Below are 20456 nucleotides of genomic sequence, written 5' to 3'. Positions count from 1 at the left end.
TGCTATTTCTAGAAATAATTTCTAAAAATAATAAGAAATACTGACATTAAATATAAGTCGATATTTGATATTATGGACCAGATGTACTAAGCTTGAAAATTGATAAACCAACAGCCAATCACCTCCTAACTGACATGTCACAGGCTGTGTTTTAAAAATTACAGGTAGGAACTGATTGTTGGTGGTTTATCACTCTCTATTTTATCATTTTTCGCCCCAATATGTTTTATATTTGATTAAAAAAAACGATGGTGTTTTAAAATCTGGTTCATACCCGTCATTCACCAGTACCTGCCAGTCCAGGGTTGTCTGATCCTGGTCGTGTGTGTGTGTGTGTGTGTGTCTTGTGTGTGTGTGTCTACTCCAGCATAACTATCCTTGCACTTGTTCAGCCTCCAATAGTCTTCTTGTCCACATTAAGACCTGGGGCATCTGAGTACTAGGTGGACCTAATCTACCTGGGAAATGTGGCTACTATAGGTGAAGCTCTAGTACACAGAAGACTAGGAGGAGGATTGTTGGGAATGTGTAACAATATCAAAGCTTCAAACAGTGATAAACCAAACACAAAGGTAAGTCATCGATGTATCTGGCTAAGTTCTCAAGTTAACATTCCAAACCTGTGGCCATTCTCCTCCTGATTTGGTTCGTTTAGTGATCTCATTTATAGTGTTCCGCCGAGAATCAGGATCTACCCGTGATACCAGTACAGGCTGAAGAACACGTAGAATGCCTGCAATGCAAAAATACTACAATTAATGTCATTTTTAAGCAAATAAATATAAAGTTTAATTGTAAAAAAGATAGGTGGCGCTATGAACAAATAGTTATATATTACTGTGTTTATGTATAATATAAGGCATTATACAACATAAAAAAAAAGAAAAATTACTACTTGAAGTGAGACAACTAAGGTAAAAAAAAATAATAATTCTAAAATCTCAAAAGTGCTTATCATAATTCTAACACTAATGGGCTGTTATTCACTTGCACTAACGTTCCCACACAACCGTATTATTTACATGTTTTTTGGGATAATAGAGAATGTCTTTTAGCAACAAGGGATGCTAATCCCGTGAGCCGAGATTGAAAAATACCTAATCCCGGTATTGAGTTAGTCAATATATTTTTTTTCTTTTTATTGTATAATAATACTGTATTGTTCAATTCTGTGGTACAAAAGAAAAAAATTGCTGGCTGGAAACTAGGTTTAAAAAAAACCCTTTCCAGATCGCAAAAAAACTGGCGCTTCAATAAAAATATGAAAATGTTTGTTGGTAAAGTGCAATATCTAACTACTCACTGCTGCATGCATCACCTGTGAGTACGCCTATACTCAAAATATAGAATGAAGACACAAAAAGAAACACAATGGTGTGCGTTGCGCTGCTGGGTATAATATAATAGGATAAAACTCTGAATAATTCTGTTTGAACAAAATGAAAAAACGGACACACTGTTTGAATACAGTATACATTTTATAGTTTGAGATCTACTTCTTTCTAGATATAAAAACACAATCACATAACAATAGGACAAAAACTAAAACTACGTCTTGAGAAAGTTTCCAGGCCATTGGGGAAACGAAAGGCATTGACGTCATCAGAAATCCTTGCGTTGGGTCTCCACTCACTCTTGACGCTGTCAGCTTACTCGCTGTTTTCAAACGTTCCACTCCAGCCAGCAGTGACGTGAACGGCCAGCTTCTTTCTCCCCCACTGCACGTGGTAAAGGACCTGCTGCCGGCGCCTCAAAGTGTGCCTTATACGGGACAACTACCAACTGCCTCCCACAGAGAGGACTGTCTACAAACAAGCGGCGCATTCCGCCGTCAGTGGGGTTAGATATAATAACCACCATCTTTCTTACATCATAACCAGCTTATCGGTGGGAATCACAATTCATTTAAGGGAGAGGAGCTGAAACATTACCTCCTGCGACTAACCCTTCTCTATTCACATAAACACGGCCAATCTATTATATGTGCGTGTCTGCTTACATGCTAAAAAGACTGCTGTTCGTGCCTAACCTTCTCCTTACTAACCCAGTTTTCTGTGGATCCCCGTGACTTCTAACTGCTGACAGCCTGTTTGATATTCATCGTGACTGTATGCCACTATATATTTACAACATATCAGTAAAATTTGGAGACCCAATTGCTCAATTTTGTGTCTTGATTGAAAGCAAAACAAAATTTTGTTGCCCTGTACTTGTGTTTGGGCAATTACAATAAAGTGAATCTAATCTAATCATGACAAACATTAATTCCCCCCCCCCCCCAAAACCATTGCCACTTACCCAGTCTTTGGTGCGGGAGCTGGGGCGGGGTTGCAGGATCAGAGCAGCATTTCGGGATCCGGGTGGTGGCAGCGCGGTGATCGGAAGCCTGGCGGTGGTGAGGCAGTCGGGCGCCAGGCAGTGATGCAGCAGTCATGAGATAGGTGGTGGTGTGACGGATATGTGCGGAGCGGCAGGCAGCCTGCAGTATGGCCTCTGACATCAGGTTATGCTGTGCACAGCCACATGCTGGGGTTAGGAGCAACGTGGCAGCATCTGAGCAGGTTCTCAGCGCTGCCCGGCATTAGAATTGCGCATGTGCGGGCCAATCCCAGAATCCCGGAATTGGAAGCTTCGATCCCAGAATGCAAATCTCTCTTTTTTATATTTAATAAAAAAAATGTTTACATGTACCAAACAGCCAACAATACCAGATCAAGAGGAACTTTACTGTTAAAAAACAAGCCCTTTGAAATAACTAATGCCTTTAGGGCATGTGAGCACAGCACTGAGGTCATGGGTTCTATCCCCACCATGTGTTATATATACGGGGCAGTACGGATGGTGTAATGGTTATAGCATTACTGCCTTACAGCGCGGAGGTTATGGGTTCTATTCCCACCATGTGTTATATATACGGGGCAGTACGGATAGTGTAATGGTTAGCATTACTGCCTCACAGCACTGAGGTCATGGGATCTATCCCCACCATGTGTTATATATACAGGGCAGTACGGACGGTGTAATGGTTATATTACTGCCTCACAGCACTGAGATCATGGGTTCTATCCCCACCATGTGTTATATATACGGGGCAGTACGGATGGTGTAATGGTTACATTACTGCCTCACAGTGCTGAGGTCATGGGTTCTATCCCCACCATGTGTTATATATACGGGTTAGCATCCTGGGCTCTGGCAACTGAGGTCAAAGCCAAAAAAGTTTTCAATATTCAGTGTTAACTGTATTTACCAGGAGAAAACCAGGTAATACAGTGCAGTGGAAACGGGGACATTGGAGAGTAAGACCTGCCAAAATCCCAGGTTAAATATCACGGGTCTGACTTGGGATTTGGTGGAATAGGGGTATATGGCAGAAAAAAAAAAAAAACATAAACCCCACTGCGGAGGTGATAAAAATAAAGAAATGTGACATCATCTTAAGACACATAGTGTATAAAAAGCTCTATCTGGCAACTTTTCTGTGTCATAAATGCCCTATTCAGGCAATGACTGGACCATAGAATGTATTGCACCAAATATCCAGTGCCTGGACAGAGGACGTCCATCTTACTTAGTACTAACAGAAAGAAACACATACCAAGCCCAGTAGCACCCGCAGTAACCCCTTGGCAGAGGCTCAAGGGTGCAGATGCTTGTGGACATAGGCAATGATAAATCAATGCTATTGAGGTTTCTGGGCTGTGGTAGCAGGTGTTATTCCCCATTTGGTGCCAGGCTATTAAGCCTTTGTATCCAATGCTGTTCTTTTTGAAGACATAGCTACTACTTGTCAACTCCTCTTTTGCAGTGGTGGTATATAAACAATCATCAGCATCTCAGCTGGTTCATAATAGTTTTTTTTTCCCAAAACATTGTTTTCCACTGGAAAATCTTTAGAATCCAGCTGTACTGTGAGATTGTTCACACCATGGAGGACAATGGCTGAGTCAATCGTTCCTTGGGCATCCCACTCATTTTTCCCACATAAAGTAGTCAGCAAAGGCCTCTCAGTACATTAATGGTACATTTACTGTTGCAGTCCAGTCTGTGATTGATCATCCTGTATATTTCTGGTTATCTTGTGGATTTACAAAATGTTTGCTGGTAAAAAAAATAAGAAAATTGCATTTGGAGCCTCATGTACAAAGGAATACAGCAGACTTGCCGCTTAGCCAATTTTTTGTTATTGGTCTTTTTAAGTACTCAGTTACCACAATTAGATTCTTTAGGTTAAGACCACACTTGTAGGCGAATCTAGGGGCCTTATTTTAGTTCACTCTTTCTGACAAAATCCTTCTTAGATGGGCAAAACCATGTGCACTGCAGGTGGGGCAGATGTATCTTGTGCAGATATAATTAGATTTGGGTGGGGTTTTACTTCAAAGTGAGATCTATATTGCAGTGTAAAAATAAAGCAGCCAGTATTTTCCCTTCACAGAAACAAAATAACTCACCCAAATCTAATTCTCTCTGCACATTTTACATCTGCCCCCCTGCAGTGCACATGGTTTCGCCATCTAAGAAGGATTTTGTCAGAAAGAGTGAACCAAAATAAGGCCCTAGGTGACAATGTAGAGGCAAGCACAGGATCTTTGCCCACAAGGTGCCAGTGATCAAGCACCTTCTCGCAGATAAAGTTTGAGGCTGTGGTGAATGTGTAGTTACATTTACAGCTGTGCTCATAAGTTTACATACCCTATCAGAATTTATGATTTTCTGGACATTGGTCAGAGAATATGAATGATAACTCACAAACTTTTCTGTCACTCATGGTTAGTGGTTTGGTGACGCCATTTATTGTCAGACAACTGTGTTTACTCTTTTTAAATCATATGACTGCCAATATCTGTGAATGGCACTCCTGGTCGCCTATCTTGCCCTATATAAATGTGTCCACATACATCCATTCTCAAATCACACCAAATACCCATGTACATTTTTAAAAGGGGTATGGTCGACGTTTCGGGTCACTGGGGACCCTTTGTCAAGACAGCATTCAAAAGCAGCTCCATACAGCATGCTTGACAAAGGGTCCCCAGTGACCCGAAACGTCGACCATACCCCTTTTAAAAATGCTGAATTAAAGAATTGATTTTAAAGGATTGGAAAATCTGGTGAGCGCACTCTTTTTCAAGATATTCTTTGGGCTTCACTTGCATATTGTGGTGCTTTGAGGAGATCACCCCAGTTGATGCTTAAAGAGACTTCTGTGAGTGCGACCTATTTCTGGACTAATATATATATATATATATATATATATATATATATATATATATATATATATATATATATATATATATATATATATATATATATATATATATATATATATTCTCTCCTGTTGGCCTGGCCCACAACTACTTCTGCACTCTTGGAGGATCCATAGTTTTGTGGTGAAACACATTTAAGAGATGGAGTTGATCATCGGTCGGACTGACTGTACTTCTCAATGATACCGGCCCTGCTGCCAGTATATTTAGCACAGTGAAGGTCATTTAGATGTGGGGGGAGTACTGTAGCTATCACTGAGGTTTCCTGTATGGTCCTGCAGTAGGAGGCATCTAATCCAACCTGTGTCCTAAGACACAGACATCGGATCACTCACACCAATAGGGTGACCTGCAGCACCCATGGGGAAGGGCAAACCGCCTGTTACAGAGGCCAGGATATCTCTGAGATCACTGACCACTTCCCTCCCCCTAAACGTTGGCGACTTACCTTTGTAATCCCAAATGTTGGGTATTGCTGCCCCCTTCCCACCACCAATGGACATCAGAATCTGTCAGTCTGGTGCCGCCTTGGTGTCCTATGCTGCTATTCACGCACACGCAGAATGATGTTATACAACTACATCTTTTAGCGACTTGCAGATGTGTCCACATACATCTCGCTTCTTGCATGCTAAACAGACCTTCTAGTTGCGCCATGTAGTTGCGACGCGGTAGTACCAAGCATCTTTTTCCATTACAACACCTGCCTATTTTCTAAGTGTGACTGCGGCCGTCTCTGCATACGAAATGATACGTTACACTGGGTTCAGCAAAGTAACTGAATATACAGGTATGTCTAAGATAGACAGAGGAACACAGAGGGTGATTCCTAAGATGAGTATGAACTTACGCATCCTAGAATATGCTGTTGAGCTGTATTATATGTTTTGGGATGTGTCTTGAATAGAACAAAAAAAAGCAAACCAAAGTACAATAATGTATGGGCAATCAATACTACCAACTTCGGATTATTTAATGCTTCACGTCACATCCAAACAAAAATAGGTATAAGAAAAAGAAGTGTATCTTACTGCCAAATATGGGTACTAAAACGTTCTCTGCTCTGGATAGGGTTGAAGGCATCCCTGATGTAATAACTGCAATGCCATCAAAGAATGAAGAGTGTGGAGCAACCACAAACACCGGGGCTTCAGAGAAGTTGGCCGGTTTCCCAATGACACGAACATGAAATCCCATAGAAAAGAAAAGAAGGCGTCCAAGGAAGCCTAGAATATTCTTTGTGACACTTCTGTAGAAGAAACAAAAAAAAATTATAAACTATAAATTGCTCATTTTTTTTTTAAAGACACAGATTTTTTTACTTGCTAACTTTTGAAAACTAGTTTCAGATTGTAAAATGTGCATCACAACACGCCATTGAGGGTGTGTGTCATGTGCTTCCCATGGGGCGTGTCTAAGTCCACCCATGGACATATCTATCACCACTCAGAGGTATGTCCTGCATCTGCAGTATAAAGACCAACATCCCGCCAGAGGCAGTTTATGTATGGTAGCTGTGGATGCACTGTATTCACTCAGAACTAGCTCCTTGTACTGCCATTACGCAGCTAAGCAGTTTACAAAAATAGAATAATAATCCAGATGACCGAATGACTTACACACAACCCCATTTACCTATTATTTATAACTGCTGCATTATACTTTTATGAAAGATTATCTTTTACTTGTTTTCTATTGACCCCTTTAAAACCCTACACTAAAGTACAGATCTCTTTACACCAGACACTACAATCACTGATCCCGCGCTATGCCCCCCACTGCATCGCTGATCCCGCGCTATGCCCCCCACTGCATCGCTGACCCCGCTCTATGCTCCCCACTGCATCGCTGACCCCGCTCTATGCTCCCCACTGCATCGCTGACCCCGCTCTATGCTCCCCACTGCATCGCTGACCCCGCTCTATGCTCCCCACTGCATCGCTGACCCCGCTCTATGCTCCCCACTGCATCACTGATCCCGCTCTATGCTCCCCACTGCATCACTGATCCCTCTCTATGCTCCCCAATGCATCACTGACTCAGCTGTGGTCCCCCATTGCATTTCTGACTCCTCTATGCACCCCACTGCATTTCTGACTCCTCTGTGGTCCCCACTGCATTACTGACTCCTCTATGCATTTCTGACTACTCTGTGCTCCCCACTGCATTACTGACTCCTCTATGCATTTCTGGCTCCTCTATGCTCCCCACTGCATTTCTGGCTCCTCTATGCTCCCCACTGCATTTTTGGCTCCTCTATGCTCCCCACTGCATTTCTGGCTCCTCTATGCTCCCCACTGCATTTCTGGCTCCTCTATGCTCCCCACTGCATTTCTGGCTCCTCTATGCTCCCCACTGCATTTCTGGCTCCTCTATGCTCCCCACTGCATTTCTGGCTCCTCTATGCTCCCCACTGCATTGCTGGCTCCTCTATGCTCCCCACTGCATTGCTGGCTCCTCTATGCTCCCCACTGCATTGCTGGCTCCTCTATGCTCCCCACTGCATTGCTGGCTCCTCTATGCTCCCCACTGCATTGCTGGCTCCTCTATGCTCCCCACTGCATTACTGACTCCTCTATAACAAACACTACTTTAGTGACCCTTCTATACCCTACACTGCATCACTGATCCCTCTATAGCCGACAAAACATTACTGACCCCTCTATAACCTAAACTACATTATAGATTCCGCTATACCCAACACTACATTACATTACTAACCCCTCAATGCCCTCTAGTGCATTATGGATCCCACTATACCCTCCACTGCATCACTGACCCCTCTATATCCGACACTACAATATTGACCCTTCTATTCCCTACACTGCATCACTGATCCCGCTACACACTCAACTGCATCACTGACACCTCTATATCCGACACTACATTACTTAACAAGCAGCATAGTCTGTGCTATAGTATACATTTGTGTAGCTAAGTAGCTTTGTATTTCCCTGAACAGAATAGGTTTTGGCAGTTGTGTAAGGATTTGAGCAGGGGGTCTAGCTCCCAGAAGTAATGGAGTCACCGGACCCTGGGCTCCAAGACCTGAAGGGGCACCTGGGTGTACAGCAGCATCTGTGTGGTTTACAGCAGGATCCAAGTGTGACCAACAGCGCTCTGCAGCTCACCCACCCTGGTACCACTCAGCCTACAAGTAATGCTGCACCTGCTGCGAGATGGGACCCGCCCCTGCTGCGAGATGGGACCCGCCCCTGCTGCGAGATGGGACCCGCCCCTGCTGCGAGATGGGACCAGTCAGCGAATGCCGATTCTGCTTTCTCGTGACCCTGACCAACCGGCTGTTACGCCTGGTAACTCACTGTGGTCTCCGGTAGACTGACTAAAAGCGCTTCTTTAAGTCATGTGGGTTTATAGTTGTTTTTCCATTTTTTTCAAAGGGAGGTGCAGACCCAAACGTTAACTTGCCTCCAGGTGACCGAGATGAACTTCTGCCTCTGGATGTGAGAGATACTATGGAGTGTTGATACATAGTGCACTAAACATATGCACTATGTGAAAGGCTATATGGACGGCCAAAATAAGGTCTACGCCCAGGGAATATCATTCTGATCACATCTCATGGTACTGTACGATTTATCGCCATTCGGTAATTACGTTACACTTACTTTCTCCATCCTCTCAGAGGCTCCGCGGTGTCGTTCGGAATACAGCAAGTAGCGATGATTGCAACCAACCAAGCAGCTATTGACACAACCACAAATAATACAATCCGGAATGGTAGAATGAAGATACCACATAAAAGCATCTAAAAATAAATGACAAATACGGCACAGATGGATGAGGAACATGCAGACTCAGCACAATATTTAGGACACACATACACTATACAGATGGAGCGGGAGACATCTTTGGGCGGCGCTCGCCAGATCCCTTGCACTGGGGAGCGCCGGCGATAGAGACTGGGATGCGCGTGCGTCCCAGTTTCCCGTTGGCGGGGGGACGGGAACCCTGTCCGTCTCCGCTTCAGGGAGACTGACAGGGTTAGGGGGGGGGGGGTGCGGCAAGGCGGCGAGGACCCGAGGCGACCATCGGTGAGGCTGTGGGGACCCGGGGGGAGCCCTGTTGTAAGGGGACACACGCGCATCTCGTGCACGCGCGTCCCCTTACGGCGGCTGGCGGGGATGGCGGATGGCGACTCTTCCTCCATCCCCTGCAAAGATGTCTCCCGCTCCATCTGTATATTATTTCTCAGTAATTACAGAGACGCATAATATTTTGTGCTTGGACATCCAGCAAGCTAATGGACTCATACACAACAAAATACATGTTTCTTAATATATTGCTCAGTATTACTACAACCCCTTTCCAAGTATCCTCCCATGCAGCAGCACACAGAGTCACCCCTGTGCTCCCCCTGCAGCAGAAGAAGCAGACCTCTCCCCCTGTGCTCCCCCCTGCAGCAGAAGAAGCAGACCTCTCCCCCTGTGCTCCCCCCTGCAGCAGCAGCAGACCTCTCCCCCTGTGCTCCCCCTTGCAGCAGAAGCAGTACATCCCCCCTCCCTGCAGCAGCACATCTCCCCCACTCCCCCCCACCTCCCCACCCTGCAGCGATGGGGTCCCTACGAAGGATGGGAACTAGTTCCACTGCAGTGCTGCTGCTTAGGTACCACCTGCCTCAACATGTGCGGAGACCATTGACATCGGCCTCTGCCCAGGTCAGGACATGAGTAGAAGTCCCATGTATATGGACACAGGTTAAACTATGTACACCGCCGCTGACCCAGGTTTTTGCGGCGGTGTAAAAGAGTATAAGATTGATCCTTATAAAGACATTTTAATATGTCATGATCTAGAACAGGGGTGTCAAACTCAAATTCATCGGGGGCCGCATCAGCAGTTTGGTCACCCTCAAAGGGCCGGTTGTATCTGTAGGTCCCCCTGTATAATTATAATGCCATGACACCACAGGCTGCTCCCCCTGTATAATATAAAATTAATGCCATGACACCACAGGCTGCTCCCCCTGTATAAAATAAAATGAATGCCATGACACCACAGGCTGCTCCCCCTGTATAATAATAATGCCATGACACCACAGACTGCTCCCCCTGTATAATATAATAAAAGTAATGCCATGACACATAAATGATTATACAGGAGGAGCAGCCTGTGGTGTCATGGCATTATTATTATTATACACGGGGACACCTCAGGAAACAGCAGATATATATATTTTTTATTGTGAGTGTGATCCTCATCCTCACTTACTGTTTCTCCGTCTGTCCTGCAGCTGCTGCGGCTTCCAGCTTTTCTTCACTGCTTGCTGCGGCCACACTGTCCCCGACTCCCGGTCCAGCTTCCCTGCCTGCTCCTACTTCTCTACAGACGCATGGGCGGGCGGCGTCATCGTCATGACGTCCCCACCCAGTGTCTGTCACCGCCGGGCATCAGAGGGAACAGGCGGCCGGGCCCTCCTCCACGTAGCCGTGGAGGCCGCCGGCCATGTTTCTGTAACCGCATACATATGTGCCTACAGGAACATGGCCGCCGACAGTGGAGGAACAGGTAAGGCGGCCGTGGTGGGGTGGGTGAGAGGAGGTGGCCTAGGCAGGAGCTGGGACACACTGCCCTGCATGCTATCTCCTCTGGCGGGCCGGATTTGACCCGCGGGCCTTGTGTTTGACACCCGTGATCTAGAATATAAAGATAACAAAATACAATGCAATAAAAATACACAAATGAGTAAAATGAGTTAATTAGTGATCACATCCAACACGCTGGCTGTCATAAATCACTTTTTTTATGCCCGTCAGTAAAGGTAAAATATATATGCAGCTGTCTGTACAGTACATATTTTAAAATATCTGGAACTTGGTTCTCCACTGGGCAACAGAACAGTTAATTTCAAGTTCCTATTTGTTAAAATAGAGGAAACGGGCATCCCGGCTGCCAGGGAGACCAAGGCCTGTATATAGATATATTTTAAAAAGTTCCATTTAGCAGTGCGGGCAGAATTGCCTGCAATATGAGAGTATATACTCACAGCACCATATTGGGGGCCAGATGTATCAAGCTTCAAAAAGTGATAAAATTGAGAGTGATATACAGCCAGCCAATCAGATCCGACCTGTCATTTTACAGGCTGGCTTTGAAAAATGACAGGTAGCAGCTGATTGGCTGGCTGTTTATCACTCTCCATTTTATCACTTTTTGAAGCTTGATACATCTCGCCAACAGTATTGCTGGCAGAGGACCCGCTGTGGTGGACCTGCTCAAAATTAGACAGATCCCACAACGGCACCCGGCAGAACCACCTGATTTAGAGACTCACACCGAATGAGCAGAGATAAGCTGCTGTCTCTTTGCTGCTGGGAATACACCTTGCGCTGTTTGGTAGACTATCCCCAGGCACGCCAGCCTGCATACCTACACCTTCATCGGTGCAGCCCTGGAACATCATACAAAGAGCGGATGCTCCAACACCGGCGCGGCAGCCTGCATACCTACACCTTCATCGGTGCAGCCCTGGAACATCAAACAAAGAGCGGATCCTCCAACACCGGCACGCCAGCCTGCATACCTACACCTTCATCGGTGCAGCCCTGGAACATCATACAGAGAGCGGATCCTCCAACACCGGCGCGGCAGCCTGCATACCTACACCTTCATCGGTGCAGCCCTGGAACATCATACAAAGAGCGGATCCTCCAACACCGGCACGCCAGCCTGCATACCTACACCTTCATCGGTGCAGCCCTGGAACATCATACAGAGAGCGGATCCTCCAACACCGGCGCGGCAGCCTGCATACCTACACCTTCATCGGTGCAGCCCTGGAACATCATACAGAGAGCGGATCCTCCAACACCGGCGCGGCAGCCTGCATACCTACACCTTCATCGGTGCAGCCCTGGAACATCATACAAAGAGCGGATCCTCCAACACCGGCGCGGCAGCCTGCATACCTACACCTTCATCGGTGCAGCCCTGGAACATCATACAAAGAGCGGATCCTCCAACACCGGCGCGGCAGCCTGCATACCTACACCTTCATCGGTGCAGCCCTGGAACATCATACAAAGAGCGGATCCTCCAACACCGGCGCGGCAGCCTGCATACCTACACCTTCATCGGTGCAGCCCTGGAACATCATACAAAGAGCGGATCCTCCAACACCGGCACGCCAGCCTGCATACCTACACCTTCATCGGTGCAGCCCTGGAACATCATACAGAGAGCGGATCCTCCAACACCGGCGCGGCAGCCTGCATACCTACACCTTCATCGGTGCAGCCCTGGAACATCATACAAAGAGCGGATCCTCCAACACCGGCACGCCAGCCTGCATACCTACACCTTCATCGGTGCAGCCCTGGAACATCATACAAAGAGCGGATCCTCCAACACCGGCGCGGCAGCCTGCATACCTACACCTTCATCGGTGCAGCCCTGGAACATCATACAAAGAGCGGATCCTCCAACACCGGCGCGGCAGCCTGCATACCTACACCTTCATCGGTGCAGCCCTGGAACATCATCCAGAGAGCGGATCCTCCAACATCGGCACGGCAGCCTGCTTGTGAATGCTCCCCAAGGAAGCGATTGAGCTCCAGGACTCCCAATCTTGTGCGGGTCACCTACCACCAATACTGTATATGGTGCTGTCAGTATACATACCTCCCAACGAGATGGAGGAGGGACAAGAGGATGCGCACCGGAGGCGTGTTAAAATCTGCGGGGTGTGGCCTAATTAAAGGGGGCGTGGACTATACTTGCGGCTCCCCACAAGGCCACGCCCCCGTTTTGCCGCTATAGGGGCATGACTTATAGACTCTGTGAGCCTCTAGCCATGCCCCAGCCTAGTGGCTGCAGGAATAGATGCTGTGCGCATGCGCACAGCATCTATTCCCCGCTCCTCATCTGCCAACAGGGGGGGACTCCGAACAGCCCCCCCCCCCTCACCACGGAACACTGCCGGCCACGGGTGGGACGCTGGAATGTCCCCGAAAACCTTGACATTCCCGCGGTAATCGGGACAGTTGGGAGGTATGAGTATATACTCTCATATTGCAGGCAATTCTGCCCGCACTGCTAAATGGAACTTTTTAAAAGATATCTATATACAGGCCTTGGTCTCCCTGGCAGCCGGGATGCCCGTTTCCTCTATTTTAACAAATAGGAACTTGAAATTAACTGTTCTGTTGCCCAATGAAGAACGAAGTTCCACATATTTTATCTACTGTACAGACAGCTGCATATATTTTTGACCTTTACTGACGGACATACAGAAGTGACTTATGATGGCCAGCGTGTTGGATGTGATCACTATTTAACTCATTTGTGTATTTTATTGCATTGTATTTTATCGGTTATATCTTTATATTATAGATCATGCCATATTAAAATTTCTCATAAGGATCACGCTTGGTTTCATACTTGTATGAGAGAAAGCAAATGTTCCCATTTCTACAATAAAATTATTTTAATACTAATTAATATCTTCCCAGACGCAGTGTTCATATCTGTTTTTTCTTTGTTGTAGTATACCATATGGTTGGGACTGCCAATCCCAATGACCACTTGTAGCGGGTAAGTATAAACTATGCAGTTATGTATGTAATTTTAGATCATTTATATTATATTCCTTTACATTTGCTAGGACTTTAAGTGCCAGGAGCACCAGTGTCCTGTACGTACAGGACACTGCTCATTCCACATGCAGGGGGGCGGGGACCCGCTCATTAAATATTCACTGCGCTGGGTCCCGCTCATTAGATATGCACAGAATGGGACCAGTGGCATGCAATGTAAATACCGGCTTATAAGTGCGGTCTGAAAGGGGTTTATCCGGGTCAAAGCAGGTTTTGCAGTGTGAAAGCAGCACAAGCTCTTTTCCAATGGCATTTGTACAATACTTCTGCAGGCTGGATTGGTAAAACTGCAGCACTCGCAGAAATGAGAAGGGGATTGTTCTATGAAAAACAAACTGTAATAGAGCCAAAAGGCAAAGCTAAAAATTCTGAGCATAAATAACGATCATGTCTGCACATGTCAAACTATAGTAATCAAATTCCACAACAATATACGTTACGAAAGCCGATCTTACTCGTATCTTGTCAGTGGGAGTCAGGTTGATTTCATGAACAAAGGGGTTTGGAATCTGTGGCGGAATGAAGGATTTCTGCCTCGGCAGTAATGGTGCCCGCTGTTGCAATACCATTCTAATAGAATTTACAAAAAAAAGAAGACACAAATGAACAAAAAAAGACTTTTAAACCCCAAAAATACATGAAGAAAGATTTACTTTTAGGAAAAATACAAAGGCAGGAACACAAACAAACATTTGAAAAATAATACGCTGTTGAAATCTCTCAACTTATTGAAAAAATACCCATATACTAATGGAAAATACATGTGCGATCATACAAAATAAATGGTGTATTGTTATGCTTCTTGGCCCCCAAATGATTGGGTGCTGCTATGTGAACCAGCCAGAAGTCACCCCACCTTATCTATTATCAGTTAACACTATTAGTGTTCATTCTAGCACCCGCTATCTTTGAAAACAGCGGTGCTTGCAGCCTTTTGAACATCAGCCGTATGGGCTGCTGATGGTGGGACTGACTCCAACCTGCCGGCCACACAGACTCCATACAGCCGCACACACACCGGCTGCACTTCGGCACGGTGGTGCCCACATCCGTCTCCAGCACTTGTCAATCTCGACACAGCGCCCATACCATCGGATACACCTATGAGTGGGGGGGGGGGGTCACACACCACTGTATCCGCAGATAGGATTTTGTGCAGCCCTCTAATTACCAGCTGCAAGCACCGCTGACGGTGGGACCGATTCCAGCCTGCCAGTCCCAGCACCGGCCACACAGGTCAGACTTCGCATAGCCACTCACATACCACTACGATATCAGCTCCAACTCGCCAGTTTGGGTACCGGCCACATAAGTCAGGGACCCACTGCGCTCTCCAAAAGCCCACATGCTGCAAGGACTGTGAGCTTCTCAATTGGCAGAGACCCCTGACACCTCTATTCTGCAGACAGTGAACCATCCACCGGGACCACCAGGTCTTGTCCACAGTCCATCCGTCCCTGAGACCAGTGGTGTCTTTGGAGGACAGCAACCCTCTGGTGATCCAAATCCAGCAACAGAGACCAAGCCTGCAATATACGTTTACTGTCACTCATCATCTTAGAAATGGACTGACCCACGGGCTGAGACACAGTCTAATGCTGTGTACAAACGGGGGCGATATGGGCCATCTCTGGTCACTGATGAAAAGGAGAAACTGAGCAATATATCTCCCCCCGTGTGTATGCACGTTAAGGATAACAGGGACATTTAGAAATTCAGGTAAGCGCACCTTCGCATATAATTCCAATTTTTAATTTTTATCATCCTGATTTTATATTATTTAGGATACCTATTTAGCAAAAAATAAAGAAAATTGTACTTATTTTTTCTATGTCATTTCAATAGCAATCACCACACATCTTGTGCCCCTATGCGCAGTCACGTTTTTGTCACTCATTAGGTCATTTAAAGGGTAGCACTTAATTTCCCGACCGTCATTATACCAACACCCATTGACAGTCAAAATACTGACACGGTCAACATACCAACATTCATTATGCCGACATGTTTAATTGACTGACATAGTCAAAATCCCAACATTTAACATGCTGACATGTCAACATGTCGACTTGTGTTTTTAAGCAGACTTGTTCATACTGTACCACCCTATTGGACCTGGAGGGGTAACATAATTGTGTTCCGAGAACCTACGTCGACATAGAGACCAAAAACACATAAACACATGTCAACATGTTAAATGTCAGCATTTCAACTATGTTGGTCAATTGGACATGTCGGCATAATGAATGTCGGTATTTTGACTATCGATCAATGGGTGTTGGTATAATGACGGTAAAGCGTCTGTCGAGAAATCAGACTGAACCTCATTTAAAAAAAGACATTAAAAACCTTAAGGCCCGATTTCACCCAATTCCAGTGGATCGGGCAGAGAAATCAGGTGAAATTGACCCAAATCCGATCCCTTTGGATTGGATTGTGCTGCAGATATGTCAGATATGATGATATGTGCAGGTAGCAGCGATCGGATACAATACATTGCATGCAGAAGGGCCAAGGGGAATTTGGTGAGACTTCTCCCTTAGGCAGTGGCATCAAGTGTGTGTGTGTGTGTGGGGGGAATGTGCTACTTTTTACCCAGGCTCGGATCTGCTAGAAAGGCCTGGGGCCTGCTTTGTTGGGATTAGTCAATAGGGCATAAAACATCAACTAACAATTGCTTACACACCGGAACTGCCCAATTTTTGAGAGAGCACGGATGATGTTGAGTGACTCTGGTCTGGAGAAAGGTTTTTGCGCAGAATCAGCACCTACAGTAGCTGTTAAAGGTAAAACGCCACTAGAGGCCTGGTCCGGTAAAAAGCCAAGTGTCAGTCATCTTCGTGTCTTCGGGAGTAAAGCTTTTGCCCATATACCCACAAATAAAAAAAAGAAACTAGAGCCAAAATCCATACAATGCATAATGATCAGCTACTGCGAAGAAAGTAAAGGACAACAAACGTCTCCGGAGATCCAGAGAGGTGGTGATCCAAGAACTAGTGTTACTAACAAGAGCAAGAAGAAAATCTATTGCTGGATGTACAGTCAGCGAGTCTGAAACAGTAAAACTATAAAAGTGGTAAACCAAATCTGGGAACAGAGTTTCCATGAGGAGTAACAAAGGCGTTCCAGCTAAGTGATACAGCGAGGAGAATGCAAATGTAGCTTACTGTGAACCGCAAGACATCCAAGAAGCAAAGTCAAGCAGTGACTGGACAGAGTGGAAGTCCACAATTGATACAGAGCGGTTAGCACTGGATGAACATAGTACATGGACTATAGTAGATAGGCCAATCGATCGTTAAAACAAATAAGAACAAGAGGGTCTTCTGCAAGAAGTTGAATTCAGATGGGACAATTGCTCGTTACAAAGACCACCTTGTTGCCGAGGGATATATTCAATCATCAGAAATCGATTACAGAGAAATCTATTCATCAGTCTCAAGATACAGCCCCCTGAAATTGGAGATTGCCATTGCCACTCCACATTATCTACGGCTACACCAGTCAGACTGACTCTACAGTCCTAAATGAAGAATTGATGGGAAAAGTTTAGGCAAAACCAGTGAAACCTCTCACTGCCAAAAGTACAGAAATGGCTAAAGCCATGTCACCAACTATCCAGGGGGGTAGAGAAGATGCCAGACTTTCCAGGTGGTACTGTAGTTTGATCTACTCAAGTATTGGGACTCGCCACAAATCGCACATGAAGTGAGACGGGCAGTTTGTGATAGGTCCTGGGAGACAACAGTGGATTGCAAGTGAGAGACAACAGTGGATTGCAAGTGAAGAGAACATTGCCGACATGTTGACAAAAGGACTGCTGACATACTGAACTTTCAAAAGACATTCTTGAAGAACTGTGAACGTGATTTAATGTTGATTTGTTTTTCATTGTTTGCTTCTCCTAACCTATGTTTTTCGGTTACAGGTGTGACTACGTTAAAATGTCATGTTCTTTTATATGTAACCAGACACAGCTTAGAGCGAGGGGGAGTGTTGGCAAGGTGCACCTGTCTCCGTGGCAGCCTCCTGGCTGCTTGCTCCCCGTCCTGCAGTGTGCGTCCCCCCAGCATCCCCTTGCTGTGTCCGTTAGTGACAGCGCACCTTCCAGCAGTCAGTCCCCGCGCCTTTTAGTGAGTGAGTGACAGCGCGCCCAGTCTTTCGGTGTGCCTTCCCGACAGTAAGGAGAAGCTGTCAGTATGCCTGCAGAGAGTATGTCCAGTGCTGTGTGCCGGAGACAGAGCCCAGTGCTGTGCAAGTGTACCGGAGGGGCCTGTCAATCACCGCCTGACGGTAGAGTTCCTATGTAGTGCTATACCCCACTGTTTAGCCCTCACAGCTTCAAGTCTGCATCACTACAAAGAGACCTCCATGACCCTTCAGCATCTACTGCAGTTACTGAAACGATAAGTACCTGCACCAATACACCTGTGTACATCTACCTGTGATATCTGCAACATACTGCTACACCTGCATACCTGAAAGTTAACCCTTTAACTACCTGTTAACTCTGTGCATATTATTACAAAAAACTACATTCCTGGTTAAGCTTCGACAAACCGTGTGTCGTCTAACAACACCACAAGCACCGCTATATACTCTGCCAATACGCTTCCCCATTGCAGGGAGCCGGGCAGTGGGGAGAGAGATGACAGGCTGCCATGGCAGCACAGCCTCTCTGCCCAGCTCAGCAAATGCTGCTCAGTGCTATGTACTGATCTGGGGAGAGAGAGACAGCTGCAGCGGCAGCCTGTCCCTGCTCTCATTTTATACTTTTCATGGGGGTGTACATTAGTCTCCTGCAACACTAATCATCTGCACTGTGACGTTAATAAGATTGTGCTACTGGGTGGCATAATGTGCACTGGTGGTATTGTTGGGGCTATGCTTATTAGACCAGGCTCCTTCTTTGCAAAGATGCAAATGGTTGTGGTCGCCTCTTAACCTTGCCAACTTCACTAGGGTTCGGCCATGATACCTCACCCGGGGTTGTAGGGGGCTATGCAAAAAAAAAATCGGGAGCCTCCAACAACTTCCGGAGAGTAAGCAAGTACAGTATGATTCACACATCGCTGCTGCATCCAAAGACTAGTTCATTCTTGTTTCCTTAGGAGTCACAAATAAATGGTTACTGAATATAATATGAACACAATACACCAGTGGTTCCCAAACTTTTTTGAATCACGGCACCCTAGAGCATCAAAATATTTTCAAGGCACCCCTAGGCTAAATGCTTCTTATCAAGAAATTCAGAAAAAAAAATATTAAATTAAGTGCATTGTGTGTATATGTCACAGTTATCTGGTGAGGGGCAGGAATCGCTTCTGTTTGTCCACATATATTATGATTGGCAGCCACCAGCACTGGTTTTGCCTGTTACCTTGACCATAAATAATATAAATTGGTCTTGGTCCACCAACCCAAGCACCCCTGCAAGTGTCCTGAGCACCCCAGGGAGCCACGGCACACAGTTTGGGAACCACTGCAATGCACCATTCTTGGAATTCAGTAATTATGACATGATGAACATCTGCTGAAGCTGTAATGGTTCTACGGTGTGCGCGTGTGCAACGTCTCCACAGAAAGGTATCCCCACAGAAAGGTATCTGTAGCACTGCACCCAGGGTCTCATCTGTGCATCTGACTTCACATGACCTGTACACAACCCTTCCCTGATTATACCCAAATGACACATACAGATATTCCGCACGCCTAGAGCACCTATACACAATGCATTCAATACAATTTGTAAGGGTCTGTCTGATACAGATAAACCTCAGACACACCCGAAGCAAACACAAGAAATGTGTCAGACCGCACTGTAACAGAGCGAATACACAGACAAAAAGGAACATGTATAATATACAGCTGACATTCTTTTCTCACTTACATGCAGTTATATTCCTTGCAGCAGACTGAATTACACAACAGGAGGCTTTGTCTGCCACAGTCAGTGCAAGCTGCTCTATCTCCTGGTATCACTTCTCCTCCTACTTCCTCTCTTCTCTCCTCCCTTTAATTTGATGCTTACCTGCTAAGCCACTGCACAGAGCCCACTGCACAGAACACAGAGCACACTGCACAGAACCCACTGCACAGAGTACACTGCACAGAGCCCACTGCACAGAACACAGAGCACACTGCACAGAACCCACTGCACAGAGTACACTGCACAGAGCCCACTGCACAGAACACAGAGCACACTGCACAGAACCCACTGCACAGAGTACACTGCACAGAGCCCACTGCACAGAGCACGCTACACAGAGCACGCTGCACAGAACCCACTGCATAGAGTACACTGCACAGAGCCCACTGCACAGAACACAGAGCACGCTACACAGAGCACGCTGCACAGAGCACACTGCACAGAACCCACTGCACAGAGTACACTGCACAGACCACAGAGCACGCTGCACAGAGCACACTGCACAGAACCCAATGCACAGAGCCCACTGCACAGACCACAGAGCACGTGGTCTTGGGGCACTACCGGCATAGTGAGCTCTGAAATGCTGGATTCATTCATCTGTTGCTTGTCTGTAAGTGCTGCTGACTATTGCACAATTGT

The 20456-nt window shown here is 46.1% G+C and overlaps 1 protein-coding gene across 3 annotated transcripts in view; it reads right to left on the bottom strand.

Moving 5' to 3' along the window:
• Window positions 1-19910, bottom strand: part of LPCAT2 (lysophosphatidylcholine acyltransferase 2) — a 43111-nt gene extending 23201 nt beyond the window's left edge. Inside the window, exons 1-5 of one of the 3 annotated variants that reach the window (XM_083165298.1) lie at window positions 19776-19809; window positions 14341-14455; window positions 8900-9039; window positions 6302-6519; window positions 621-733 (exon numbers count right to left, since the gene is read on the bottom strand). In XM_083165298.1, coding sequence (XP_083021424.1) covers window positions 621-733; window positions 6302-6519; window positions 8900-9039; window positions 14341-14454 — 585 coding nt within the window. In that variant the 5' untranslated portion in view covers window position 14455; window positions 19776-19809. Of the gene's footprint in view, window positions 1-620; window positions 734-6301; window positions 6520-8899; window positions 9040-14340; window positions 14456-19775 lie in introns of those variants that run through there. The other 2 variants (XM_083165297.1, XM_083165296.1) reach the window with 2 other exon arrangements.
• Window positions 19911-20456: the final 546 nt, after the last annotated feature.

This window comes from Crinia signifera, chromosome 11 (genome assembly GCF_055691185.1).
Source record: "Crinia signifera chromosome 11, ASM5569118v1, whole genome shotgun sequence".
In the NCBI taxonomy this organism is placed as follows: domain Eukaryota; kingdom Metazoa; phylum Chordata; class Amphibia; order Anura; family Myobatrachidae; genus Crinia; species Crinia signifera.
Note: the sequence above shows the minus strand (reverse complement) of the source record. Positions and strands in the feature narration are given on the sequence as shown.